This window comes from Pomacea canaliculata, linkage group LG6 (assembly GCF_003073045.1).
Source record: "Pomacea canaliculata isolate SZHN2017 linkage group LG6, ASM307304v1, whole genome shotgun sequence".
NCBI classification, from domain to species: domain Eukaryota; kingdom Metazoa; phylum Mollusca; class Gastropoda; order Architaenioglossa; family Ampullariidae; genus Pomacea; species Pomacea canaliculata.
Genome location: NC_037595.1, coordinates 24,123,515 through 24,137,384, shown reverse-complemented (window position 1 = coordinate 24,137,384; position 13,870 = coordinate 24,123,515). Strand labels below are relative to the sequence as shown.

Sequence of the window (13,870 nt, the reverse complement as noted above, 5' to 3'; positions counted from 1 at the left end):
GAAAGAAACAATTGTTTGGTGCCAGTAAAATATGTTTAGAATGTGGTAGCTCCCCTAATAAAGAGAGAGAGTACAATCACAAATCCAACTAATGCACATTTGTCTATATCTATTATTTTTTTTTTCTTTACATTAATGTCGGAAATAGTCTTTAGATAAAAAAATCGTCTCTAATAAAAGATGTGAGAAGACAAATGCATCTGAAAGTTAAAGTCATTTCAGGTAGTTCACGGAGGTAAGATGTTTTCTGAAGCTAGACTGCAGATTCAAAGAGAAAGGTTGCCAGGTGGAACGGGTCAAAGTGTGTTAGTCCTTTTGCCACGTGTACACTCCCAGTCTACCTGGCACTAACGGTCCCATGAGTCACTGCACGTGTCGCATGCCCGATGTCTGGGATAATACAACCGTCATTGCATGGTCTGCACATGAAAATAAAAATGAAAATTTTATTCACTCTGTATAGCATTTGCACAGTAAAACAAGCTGTGCGGTGGACAACAAATCACATGCGTATGACAATGATGTCTTGGCAAAACAACATTTTACTGTGCAGATGCTATACAGCACAGTACAAACATTTATATGTCCACATGTTCTCAACATACCGATACGGTCATTCCGTCCTGGACTGCGGGACACGCGATGACTCAAGTATTAAAAATTTAGTTGTCTCAAATAAAATTTCCTAACTGCCATAAACTTCTCAAACGATTAAAGGTTTTATTGCTAAATTTTAAATCAGCCGCCATCTGGAAAAAAAGTCGTTGATATTTTAAGCGATATCAATAGATGGTGTTTGTTATAGAAGTGGCACTTTGAACTATTGCTGTAAAGACAGCTGGTACCATCGAAGATAATTAACAGGATGCTTCTATTGCGGGATACCCAGCACTTGGTTAGGCTCAGCATTATCAGACCTTGCCTATGGACTGCCATTAATAGACTGGGAGTCAGAAATAATGGATAACACACACACACACACACACACACACACACACACACACGTTCTCTTTATCTCTCTCTCTTCATACGCACACCAACTTCTTAAACGTGGACAACAGAAGACCACGGTGAGAATTAAGTTGCTTGAATTCCTGTCCTTTCTTTTTCTTTTGAAAATCCGTTATTGAGACAGGCGGTACAACTGAAGATAGGAACTATTTTTTTGTCTCTCTCTCTCCCTCCCTCTCTCTCTCTCTCGTTTAAACTACTGCTATGGAGGTAACCAGCACTATTCAAGATGGGAACGACTATCTTTCTATCTCTCTCCCTCTTTCTTCCGTGCTAAGCGAACCTCCGCTTCACTCTTTGCCAGCTCTGAAACTTGTTGTGGGGCTAGTCTACAACTTGTAAACACTATGAAGGGCTGCATAAAGTTTATTGCGACTGGCAAAGTCACTCAAGGCCTAAAACTGATGACAGGTAAAGGTAAAATAAATGAGGGCCCAACACAAGCAACACGATGTTTACCTACAAGTTACATTAGAGAGCATCCTGAGTAACGTCTCTGTAGCGTAATGAACGATTGAAAGTTAGGGAGTTCAAAACTTGTGGTTGTTTTATTTTTGGTGTTTTGCTTTCGGATGTTTTCGTTCTCTAATATGTGGGAAAGGGGGGACTATATATATAGGCAGATATAAGTATGTGTGTGTCAGGGGTATTAAAAAAAAATATATATATAAGCAGATGTGTGTGTGTGTGTGTATGTATGTGGTGGGGTTTACATATATCTGTACATAAGCAGATATGAGACTGTGTGTAGTGGGATTATGTATAAATATGCTCATATGAGTGAGTAGCTTTTAGTGTCAAGGGTTTTTAGATAAATATATATGTGCAGATATGAGAATGTGTGTAAGGAAGGTTACATGTATATATATATAAAAGCAGAGATGAGTGTATGTGCGGGGGGAGTTACATATATACAAGCAGATATAAGGCTGGGTGTGGGTTTGGGTGTGGGTGGTTACACATGTATACATAAGCAGATGTGTGTGTGTGGGGGGGATTATATATATATATGTGTGTGTGAATATGAGTAGGTGTGTGTGAGGGGCATTGCATATATATATATATGTAAATATGAGTAGATGTGTAAGGAGCATTATATATATATTTATAGGCAGACATGAGTAAGAATATATGTGTACATGTATCTGTGTTTAGGTAAGAATGAAAGAGAGGGCAAAATATCACCTCCAAAACTTTTTGGTTGTTTACATGTGTTTATATGCTTTGAATTATTTGATTACATATTTTGCTATCTAATTTGCATTAATTAAGGGGATAGAAGAAAGAAAGAACAAGCGAGTGAGGCACGAAATTACCTTCTAATGTATTAACTGTTACCAACTGACCAGTAAAGAGGTGTGTGTGTGTGTATAAGGGAGATTGCATATAAGGTTTACAGTCATGCATGTGAATACATGTATATTTTTATATCTCAATATCCCGAAAAGGGTGAAAAAATTAAGTTTTTAAAATCAGAAGAAAATGATGACACTTTGAAAAAACATGAAAAAGTTTTAGGTGCTAAGGGACAGCTACCTAGGTGACGTTTGCGAAATGTCTGACATGCATTTTTTCGTTTTGGTTTTTTTTTTTTTTTTGTCCTTGCCTGTCGTGTAAAAACCGCAATTAGCCAATGGCGTTACTCAGGCTCCGCTGTCACGTGGGTGTGTATCCCCGCTGACTCAGCTGTTGAGCACGCCCACCGTGCAGAACCAGTCAAATAGTCGCCGCCATCAGGTGGACAGCCACACTGTGCATCGGGACCTGACCTGGAGAACGCCTTTGTAAGTATTATATTTCCTCTACTTGAATTTTCCCAATCTCCCAATGATTCAAGTGTCTTTCTTTTCTTCCTGTATTTTCTTAGAGATTAGATATTTGTTACTAGTTTTCACAGCCCACATTTTCAATAATGATTTAAATGTTGTGTCGCAAACACTTATCCTTTTGCGTAGTGCTTTGAAATAATGAACGGGAGAGTCTTTCTAACATTTATACAATTTTTTTTCTTGGTTGTTTTGTTTTGCTTTGTTCTAATTGTTTGCCATTTAAATCAGTCATCAATAATTTCGATTCATAAAATTCAACTAATATGAAAATTACACACATTATGCTAGTTAAGAGTAAAACAATTAGACAGTAAAGAGTAAAGCCTAAAACCTTGTAGAAATTGTTAAAATCCTGCATGGTTAAACAATCGGGATATTATTTACTTGAGTTTAACTTAATGTTGTAATGATAATCCGCAGACTCTACTGCTTGCATAGTTATAACCGTAACTTGATTTTCCCTTTAACAAGTAGAAGGTTGTATAGTGAGACATGTGTGTTGACTTTCCTAAAACATGTAAAAGAGGGTCTTGTATTTACCCAGTGTCTTCTCTTATACCAGTCAATTATTTTTTTACAATGCCAATGACCAACTTTATTAACCGCAGATCACAATTTCTACTCGAAAAGTGTACTCAGATACAAAACAGTAAACCAGACAATAAGCAAGACAAGTGATAATTACAAGACAAAGATCGGGAGAAAATAAGGATAATGTTGTACATCATAGAAAACATGTTTCAAGTAGCGCCTCTAATAATTGGATTTAAATACATTTTCTTGTATATTTTATCTTATGTTTTGGTCCTACATGGGTCACAAAACAGTTAACTTCATTTCCAAGTACGCAAAGCTTAAGATTGCCTTCACTGTTTGTTTTTCTCAGAACCTTTGGAAAGACATCAAAGGAAAACGACGATGTATCTTCGATACTCAGCCCTCCTCGCCATGATGTGCATCACAATGACGACCTCAACAGTCATACGAGCTGTGCCATCCGAACGTTCAGTTAGTAACAATGTTTTTTTTTTCCATTTGTTTGGAAGAAATTGCTAATTTTCAAGAGTCCAACAGAATTGTACTCACTGCTTGTACGTGTGTATGTGTCCAGGAGTATGTATGCGTTTGAGTGCACTTGTTCGTATATACGTTATATATAAATCATTTTTAATTTAAAATAGTAAATTACATGTTGATTTTTTATCAACTAACAATCTTTTCAAGTGTATTAATTTCAAAGATCGAAGTTATTTTAATAATTCATAAAAGTTTAAAAGACTAAATAAAAGTTAGGAAAATACAAATAAAATTTGAAGTTTTGCTGCACTCCTTTTGCGTTCTAACCCTCATTGGCTGAAAGAAGCTGTAGTAATTCATCTGAGCATCTTTACAGCATTGCGTGTCTCAGTCTGTTACTGTCAGCTTTTCTACAAGTTAGGTACATGATAGATGGGGTTGGACGTGGAGAACAGACCTATTTACTATATTCGAAGCTAGTTTATCTCTTAGCCTTAGCCCCTTAAAGCCCCATTCCAAATAACATAACATTTGTAAAACCAAACATTTACATAAAATATTGAGAAAAAAAAAATAAGTGGCAAAAGAAGTGAAAGCTTAAATAAAAATTATTGTAAAGTAGAAATAAAAAGAATATACCTTTTTTAAAAAGTGAGAAAGAACTGAGCAAGTCTGACTGTTGACCAATGTCGTATCAACGCAATTCCAGAGTTAAAGACAATATTTTTACAAAAAAGATTCAATGAGTTCAGTTAGTTGTGTCGGTTCTGCTAATGTCACCTTTTCGTTGCAATACCTTCCTCAACGTGCTCTCGTGTAAAATATTTTTTACCTTAATGAAGACTTTGCTTCTCCAGTTTGATGTTACTGGATGTTCACAGGCCTGCGTCGGATACCGGAGGAATTGTCAGCCTGAAATCTGCTGTGGTGGCCTGAGATGCTTAACTGCGTCCAAAGATCCCTGCACCCTAACCATCTATAACTCCTTTGCCAGTAGGACTACGACGTCGACCAGTACTGAGCATCTCGACTACAGGCAGCTTCACAAAGCGGAAGTGATGTAGATATCCGTAAAGCCAAGCTAAACCATCTGCACAGAAAAGTTTTTTGTGACTAAATCTCGAAGACTTTCTTTGCTTTTGTTTTTTTTTTTTAATCGTAAAACTCTTGGAGTCTATGTCCCTTCTGTCAGTTTGTGCAAGTCTATAAAAGATACTTGTTCGTGTCTTCAGAAAAATGGTTTGTAGCGATGCTCACATGCTGTGTTAATAAATTTTCTGGTTTGTTGACAAATGAGTTAGTCTTTTATTTCCCAACAGACTAACTCTTTTCTATGAATGTCTTCGTGTACGTGTATATGTGTATGTGTATCTGTATGTGTATGTGTATGTGTATGTGTATGTGTATGTGTATGTATATGTGTATGTGTATGTGTATGTGTATGCGTATAAGAACGTGTGTACTCTGATGCGCGTGGGCACATGTATGTGCTTGTACATGTAAACGTCTGTCTGTATGTGTGTGTGTGTTTTCGTGTACGTATTTGTTCATCTTTATCACAGTATGGGGACTCCCGCGGACACAACAGTACTTTGTTTCATTTTCATATTTGCATGTGTATGCGTAGGTATATGAGAATGTGTTTTGAGAGAGAGAGAGAGAGAGAAAGAGAGACAACAATGCTTTTCTCGAAATTGAGTTTAGGGTTAGACAGACGGACTTTTGTACAGACAAATAAAGACTTTTACACTAGGAGTTTTTCGATTTCTTTAAATTAATGAACCCTCTCTCTTAACAAAAACACAAAGATAATTATTTGTCGCTTCAAATTTCATTTTAATCAGCAAACACTTGAGATGCTGGTTGAAAGACATCTTAACCCACAACACTTCTCATAAACTGTCGAGCTGAGATCATGTGGCTTTTCCTAGAACAAATTAGAATCAACTACCACAAGTAATTGCCATAAAAAAAAACTTAAGTGTAATACCCATAACAATTTTGCCCTATCATCCAGGTCTCAAAACAAATTTCAAACAAAAGTATCATACCCTACCTGAACAAACTAAAGATCTAGTGGGGTACAGTAATGACCGTTAAAGTGCAAGATACTAATTTTCCATAATTTGAGCTCAAAACACGCTTAAGATACACGCATAAAATATTACTATGAGCAAATTGAGTTAAGAAATCACGTGACATGTATACACAAGTATGCTAATTATCTTATGGTCTCAGTTCTCCCAATCAATGGAGGGGCACGTGTTCATGTACAGTCGTGACGTCAGTGTTGCTGAGCTCTTTCTGTCAACGACTCACATCTGGGAAAACACCATCTTGCTTCAAACTTTCCTCGTTAGAAAAAAAAACGCTGCACCCTACTAAGCCTTTAAATTGTCTATTCTCATTGTAAAGTTGGGTATCCACCGTTGATTACTACCACGACGACAATAAACACCAGCAGCAGTCACTGAATCAGGGTTAGGTCAAAAGCAGTCACGTGCATGTCATGTCGCCATTGAAAGCTTTTTTTTGAAGTGTTTCCTTCACATGAAGTCCGGTTATTTCCACGGGTGATATCCGCGGATAGATTAAAAATAATCAAATTAGCAAATTCTGTTGAGTCACAGCCTGAAATGCAAAAATCAGACTCGATCAGCAAGACAAAGATTGTTTTTCCATGTTCCTCGTGTATAGCCTGTATTTTCAGATAAAGTAGAACAAACAGAGAAAAAGTAGTATCTATCATCAATCCTCCTCATTTTTCCTGATATCTACATACAAGAGAATTTTGTCCACGTATTCTATATCACTAATAGAATGAATTTCAGACTGGTTACTTCACAGTTTTTGTTTCCTTACAGATTATTGTTAATCTGTTTCGAAGCAGCTGTCTAAATAAGTATCTTCAATGTCGGAGCTTTCCCTGTCCACCTTCTTCTCTAGCTGTGCTACACTTATCTCAAAATAAACAGTTTCATATGAACGGTTGAGGAATTCCAATGTCTCTTTACATTGTATTATCGGTATCAATGATTTGTTCCCAGCGGATTGCAGCTATTTGCCAGTTTGTGGAGGTGATGTTGAGGAAGTCGGGATGATGCCTTTCATCATGTGAACCTCGTGGGGTCGACTCCCACCTCAGCCGACTTTGAATGACTTGGACCCAACAAATGTAATGGCGCCGGCCATTGCTGCACAGATGGTGGAAGTGCTGAGGCCAGTCCTGCAAACAAACAGTAGACAGCAGTGACAAGGGAAAAATAAAGGGCAGGAGAAAGAAGAAAGTGGGACTGAAGGAGATGCAGGGATCTTGTTTTGAGAAATATTTTCGTTTAGTATGTGTGTGTGTGTGTGTGTGTGTGTGCGCGCGAGCGCTTGTTTTCATAGAACCAAAAATTCTTTTTCAGCAGCATGTCTTATAAAGTACATTACATTGTTTATATTATAAACTCCCATAACAGAAATTTTACATCATCACTGAGACAAAAGATTGAGATACTCAACGAAGGAGACAAAAATCACTAAAGACAGAATTCGCTTCACAGTCTTAGGCTACGTTCGTGTGATTTAATGAGTGACCTTTACTTCGGGAGATGAATGAAGATAAATTAGTGACAAAATGTCAAAATGGCTACCAGTGTGTTTTGATGCCCAGTCCGTAGGTTTCAGTAGCTTCCGCCTCCATTCCGAACAAAGCTTTCATGTTTTCAGGAATAACTCTCTTGCATAATAATCTGAAAATAAAGAAAACTGTAATTAGAAAAGTTTACTTTATTAAGGTCAATAACAACTTGTCTTTCTAAAATTTGAAAAAAATGATATGGTAAGTACTTTTAATCTATTGAGTACATACGTGCAAACTCACCAAAGCACACATACATTCTCTCTGCTTGCTTTCTTGTACTCACCTGAAGTAGCTGCCGTTGTTTGTTGTGTCGTTGTTAGAGTTGCTGACCTCTGCTCCTTGCCTCGCCTTCTCCTCCTCGGCATGGTCAGCGAGCTCGGCGACACTCTCGTTCAGAGAAGACACTGCAGTGTTTACCTCCCTTTGATTCTCGTTCCTTCGGCTGTCTTCTGAATGCGATGAAAGGCGACTGTCAGTTTCAGTGCGGCGATTGTCAGTGTCAGTATGGTGTCTCTCAGTTCCAGTGTGGCGACTGTCAGTTCCAGTGTGGCGTCTATTTGTTTCAGTGCGGCGATTGTCAGTGTCAGTATGGTGTCTCTCAGTTTCAGTGCGGCGACTGTTAGTTCCAGTCTGACGTCTGTCAGTGTCAGTGCGGCGACTGTTTGTTTCAGTGCGGCGACTGCGGCGACTGTCAGTGTCAGTCCGGCGACTGTTTGTTTCAGTGCGGCGTCTGTCAGTGTCAGTGCGGCGACTGTCGGCTGCTCGGAGAGAATCAGTTTTCACACTCGGAAACTGTCAGATTCAATACTAAATCGGCGGACACCACTTTCAACATCACGTCTCTGTGATCTCCCCTTGCCGTCACGTGGGACGACGTGCGCCTCAACGTCCTGTACGTAGACGCTTAAATTACGTCGACGAGAGTCAGTGTCCAAACTACGTCTCCTTAGGTCTCGGTCGCGGGGACCATTATTCAGACTACGTCGACTACGCTCAGAGTCAGACTGACTTCTGTGGAAATTAGCTGCTGACGTGAATTGCAGACCGTAATCATCAGCAAAATGGCGGCGGCGTGAATGCATTTCACTCTCTCGCGATCTTGTGTCACGTCGACTAGAGTGTGCTATGGTTAGTATACGAGCGCCATATTGAATGTTAGATCGACCGGATGCAGTTGTTGTGCTGGGAAGGATGGAGTCGATTTCAGACTGACGTTTGCGGAGGTCGTATCTACCTCCCTCAGAACCCCTTTCACTACCAAGTCGAACTAACTGACTTTCAATGTGAGGTCGTCGGAATTCATTTTCAGTGTCACGTGTACGGGAAGCAGTTTCAACATGGCGCCGCGGAGTGTCACGCTGATGTCTTCGGGAACCGGCCTCAGCACGACGACCTGCAACATTCTGTCTTTGAAAGTCAACGGCGTTAAATCGACTACGGGAGTAAAGACTGCTTCGACGGAAGTTGGCGTCTGAGCTTTGCGGTTGGAATTCAGTTGCAGCATTACGTCGATGTGAATAGCTACCGCCATTACGTCGACGTGAGTCTTCTTGAACATTCTGCCGATGAGAGGCGACATCAATAATCTGTCTGTGAAGGCCAATATCAGTAATCTGTCGAAAGGTGTTACTTTCACCACTAAAAAGTCTGGAGTTAGCTTCAACACTACGTCGACTTGATTCAGCTTCAACAGTACGTCGACGTGATTCAGCTTCAACACTCCGTCGACGTGATTCAGCTTCAACACTACGTCGACTTGATTCAGCTTCAACACTATGTCGACTTGATTCAGCTTCAACACTACGTCGACTTGATTCAGCTTCAACACTATGTCGACGTGATTCAGCTTCAACAGTCCGTTGACGTGATTCAGCTTCAACACTACGTCGACTTGATTCAGCTTCAACACTACGTCGACTTGATTCAGCTTCAACACTAACTCGACGTGATTCAGTTTCTCCAGTACGTCGACGTGATTCAGCTTCAACACTACGTCGACGTGATTCAGTTTCTCCAGTACGTCGACGTGATTCAGCTTCAACACTACGTCGACTTGATTCAGCTTCAACACTACGTCGACGTGATTCAGCTTCAACATTCCGTCGACTTGATTCAGCTTCAACACCACTTCGACGTGATTCAGCTAATCCAGTACGTCGACTTGATTCAGCTTCACTGGCAAGTCGCGAGGTATCGGCTTTTACACTACGTCGACGTGAGTCAGCTTCAACAGTACGTCGACGTGATTGAGCTTCACTTGCGGGTCGCAGAGTATCAGCTTCAACGCTACGTTGACTCGATTCCTCTAGTGCAATGCGACTTCGAGAGTTACCTTCATTACTGACTGCATGGGAATCATCCTCGACCCTACGTCGACTTGATTCAGAATTAAACCTACGTCGCCCGGAGTCAGCTGCAACATTTTGTCGGTGAACGTCAGAAACCCGCCTATAGGAGTCATTTTCACCACTCCGGACGTCAGCATCAATGCTACGGGCACGTGACTCACCACCATCATTACATCGGCGTGATTCAGCTTCGTTGCTCCCGGCACGGGAATCTCTATCTCGATGTAATTCAGTTTCACCTCTACGTCGCTGGACGTCAGCTTCTAAACTACGTTGACGTGACTCAGCCTCAACAGTACGTCGTCGGGATTCAATACTACTCGCACGGAAATCCGCTTCAACGTTACGCCGACGGGAATCAACGCTACGTCGTGATTCCGACTCAGCGCTGTGATGCTGGGAGACAGTTTCAACAGTTTTGTCATCAAGGCGACGCGAATTACCGTCATCTCTACGTCGCCGGGCGTCAGCTTCAACATTTTGTCGGTGAGAGTCGACATCAACAGAACGTCTATAAGAGTCAGATTCGTCACTGACACGACGTTGAACACCAAGTCGACGTGAATCAGTTTCAACGATTTGTCGCCGGGAGTCACCTTCGATTCTAGATGGACGGAAGTTCGCCTCTAGTCTACGTCGACGTGATTCAGCCTCAATACTACGTTGCCGGGAATCAGCTTCAGCATTAACTGGACGAGAATCGGCTTCAACGGCATGTCGACGTGACTTTGCTTCTACCCTTTGACCTCGGGAGCCAGCTTGAGTTCTACCTGGACGGAAATCCTCTTCAGCGCCATGTCGATGTGTTTCAGTCTTAACACCAGGTGGAAGGAAATCTGAAATGGAGTTACTTACCCTTGAATCATCTTCAAACCTGTTTCTACGAAAGGTAGTTTCCAGATTGGTTTGTCGGGACTTGGTCTCAACATTACGTCGGCGAAGCTCGTTTTCAACACTACGTTGACTGGAGTCAGGTAGACTACGGCTTCTGTCAAAGCCAGCGACGTTTCTACGTCCTTCAGGGACAGCTGCAACGTGACAAAAGTACGTGGTGTCGTCAGAACACCGCATCTCAGCTTCTGACGACCTCTTTGTTCTGACTTCATTAAGGTCACTTGTCCGTCGTCGAAGTCGCTTGATGTCATTCTTCTGGAAGTTTGATCGCGAACTACGTTTCGGAGACACGATACCGTGAGACGGGACGTCAACATCACGTTTCTTGTCAGTCGTCGATCTTTCCCTTGACGACGATTCTTCTGAGGTTCTGATGCGTCCTGCTTTTCTCTCATTTCTTACGCGTTCCACGGACATCAAAGAAGGTTTTCTCTGCTGGAATATCCATTCATCGTTGCTGTGTCCTGCTCCAATTGGTCCACCCTGGTCCTGTCGGTTTGTCTAAATCGGTCCACTGTGCGTGCGTCCAGGTCCGGTGACGTGCGAAAGCGATGGCGGAGCTCCGTCAGGCCTGGCTTTGAAGGAGAAATGTAAGGAGTGATGGAAGCCATGTTGATTCTCGCGGTCTCACTGATCATGTGATCTGCACGAGATCCCTGGAGCAACAGCAGGCAGCAGGCCACCAGCAGGAAGAAAACTGTTGTATGACGCATGGCTTTGTGAGGGAAAACAGCGAGAATCTCTGAAATCACAGACAGGATTGGGGCTGATAGTGTTATCGTGTAAAACTGATGCACAACTGTTTGAACATATCAATGATCATAATACATAGTAGAATAAAATTGTTATTATTGAAATATAATAATGATAATAACAATAAGGACACAGCATGCAAGTTATTCAGGCCGAAATCCAGACGTGCGTGCGCGCTCTCTCACACACACTGTTTTTAATTAGAAAAATCTTGGAAGAAATTAGAGGGAAATCTCAGTTAGGTTTTGGACACTTCATTGTTGCTGAAATAAACTCAAATATATTTTACAGCTACGGTAGTTCAAGCAAATAATTTCTTCTCCATTTTTTCCCCTATAGTAATTAAACACTGCGAAAGAATAAATAAAATATTACATTATTATCCTGTGAACTGTTAGTTGCTGAATAATGTGTACTAATGAGGATTATTTCTAACAATTTTACGGATATTTTGTTGCTGTAAGATTCAGCTAAAAAAAGTTTGAGCTAATCTTCATTCTCCTGAGTGTTTGGTATGAAAAATTAACTGATAAACATTAATCATTCTTGACTCAGGTATGACACATTAAAAATCGGAAATTAAATTCAAGATTTCAAAAGAACTAAGACATATATGCCAAACATTTCATTTAAACATGTATTATCCTTTGATAATGGTTTCAGCTGGTTACTAAAGTGTAACAATGTATTATTCCTTCTGCTTTTTAATAGCAAGAGATGCTGTGTACCTGCCATTATGAACTGATAAAATAATTTATCAGAATAGTACATATTCCCCTGTACACTCAGAAATATATCTATGAAAACTGGGTAGCATCACGCATATTTCTATTGTTTTGTCTGTTTGCCTTTGATAAATTTAAGCGAGACTAATGACAGTTTTGAAAATTGAAACATTAGTTACAGTGCTAACGGTAGAATGTAGCTACTGCAATGAATATTGCATTATGGGAATATAAAATATACTTAATTCCCTTGAATCGGAAGGGGTTTAAATGTCGTTATTTAAATAACTACAAAGTATTGCGGTACAAGGTACAAACAAAAGACAAGGAATATTCTAGAAAGTCACTCAGAAAGACTATTCAACACTCACCGTATCGCAGCAGTCCAGCAGACTCTCTGTTCTTGAGACTCTTCGTGCGAGGTGGACGAGGGTCGAACCTTATATACAGCACATCACTGCCGACTCAATTTCCGAGGGCGCTATTTTGGGAATTTTCTTGCGTCGTTCTTTTAATTCATATGTCACCTAAAACTGGCAAGGGTCCGCGCTCGTTAAGTGAGAAGATTACACCAAAATTGCCAGGCAGGGGAGCGGCACTCGTCCGACAAGAGGGTAAACAGTCACCTTCCTGTCCAAGGTGTCCTGAAAGACCTAATCGCATTTAAGGAGGGAGCGAGGTCTTTCAAGACTGGCTGCCGAATTTTGTAGGTTCGTTGAAAAAGTAGCGCTTGATGGAGTCCCTACACCCAATGATTAGTTACTGCTCAAGCGAGAAATGAAGGAGGCGAGATTTCACGAGACGTGATACAAGACCGATTGATTTCCTTCTCATCCATCTCCAGCCTCTCCCTCCCTTTCTCCTTCACATCCTCTGCGCAGGATCCTCTGCATCATCTGGAAGGCTTATTTGCCTTTGAAGTTTATGGATACTTATAGAATATAGAACAAAGTGAGAATTTTATTTACTGACATAAAGTATGAATTGAACTTATGAAACCCATTCCAAGAACTATAAAAACTAGCTTCAGCCACTTTTCTGTTTTGTCTTCGGAAATCGACTTAAAACATTTGTAAGAAACTTTCTGAGTATTGTTGCACAAAGTCACATGATATGCGAGTCAGCGACGATTAAACTGACGATAACAGAATGAAAACGCTGCTGGAAGTGATTCAGGGTGTATGGATATCATTTCTCACGGGTAATGTGGCGCATGGGTGCCTATGTCCGAGCGAGAAGCAATACATTCCTAGCGTAGATTATGCTGTCAAATTTGCCACCTCACTACATTTTAGTGATCAAAGTCCGACAAGGCATTAACACAAGACACTATAAGAGAGAGATGGGGGATGGAGAGATAGAGCATCGTATCTAGTCTGCACGAGCAGCCGAGAAGTATTCCTGCAGACCTGAAATGCTTCACTAGCTACAACAATTGAGGTACTTCTAAAGGGTCCACGGGGCCAAACAAGGTCCATACATCTCGTGGAGAAATGTTGTTAGGTCTAAGTTGTTACAGCCATGCGAACGAGCACGTACACGCATGCATACACACGCAAGACAAGTAACTCGAGAAAGTTTCGTCCTCCTCTCTTCCCCCCCCCCCCGCCCCTACTCTTATAAATTAATCTTCTGGGAGCTCAACCTAAAATCTAGCTCCTTTCT

At 40.8% G+C, this 13,870-nt stretch overlaps 1 protein-coding gene and 1 long non-coding RNA gene across 3 annotated transcripts; one reads left to right on the top strand and one right to left on the bottom strand.

The window, feature by feature from the left end:
* The first annotated feature begins 1,040 nt into the window (after positions 1-1,040).
* LOC112566667 lies at positions 1,041-5,146 on the top strand. 2 transcript variants are annotated; one of them, XR_003099673.1, is made up of 4 exons: positions 1,041-1,070; positions 2,659-2,795; positions 3,727-3,848; positions 4,739-5,146. It is a non-coding gene; the product is annotated as an uncharacterized LOC112566667 (long non-coding RNA). The 2 variants fall into 2 exon arrangements; XR_003099672.1 differs by lacking the exon at positions 1,041-1,070 and having other exon boundaries at positions 2,591-2,795.
* Positions 5,147-5,680: 534 nt separating this feature from the next.
* On the bottom strand, positions 5,681-12,611 carry LOC112565884 (calponin homology domain-containing protein DDB_G0272472-like). Its single transcript, XM_025241741.1, has 4 exons — positions 12,577-12,611; positions 7,769-11,469; positions 7,496-7,594; positions 5,681-7,083 (listed from the first exon to the last, which is right to left on the bottom strand). The coding sequence occupies exon 2, from the start codon at positions 11,142-11,144 to the stop codon at positions 8,265-8,267; it is 2,880 nt and encodes a 959-aa protein (XP_025097526.1). The 5' UTR covers positions 11,145-11,469; positions 12,577-12,611; the 3' UTR covers positions 5,681-7,083; positions 7,496-7,594; positions 7,769-8,264.
* Between the last annotated feature and the right edge of the window lie 1,259 nt (positions 12,612-13,870).

Excerpts from the sequence above, each read along its gene's own strand:
- LOC112565884 (XM_025241741.1), bottom strand. The coding sequence starts at position 11,144 with ATGTCCGTGGAACGCGTAAGAAATGAGAGAAAAGCAGGACGCATCAGA.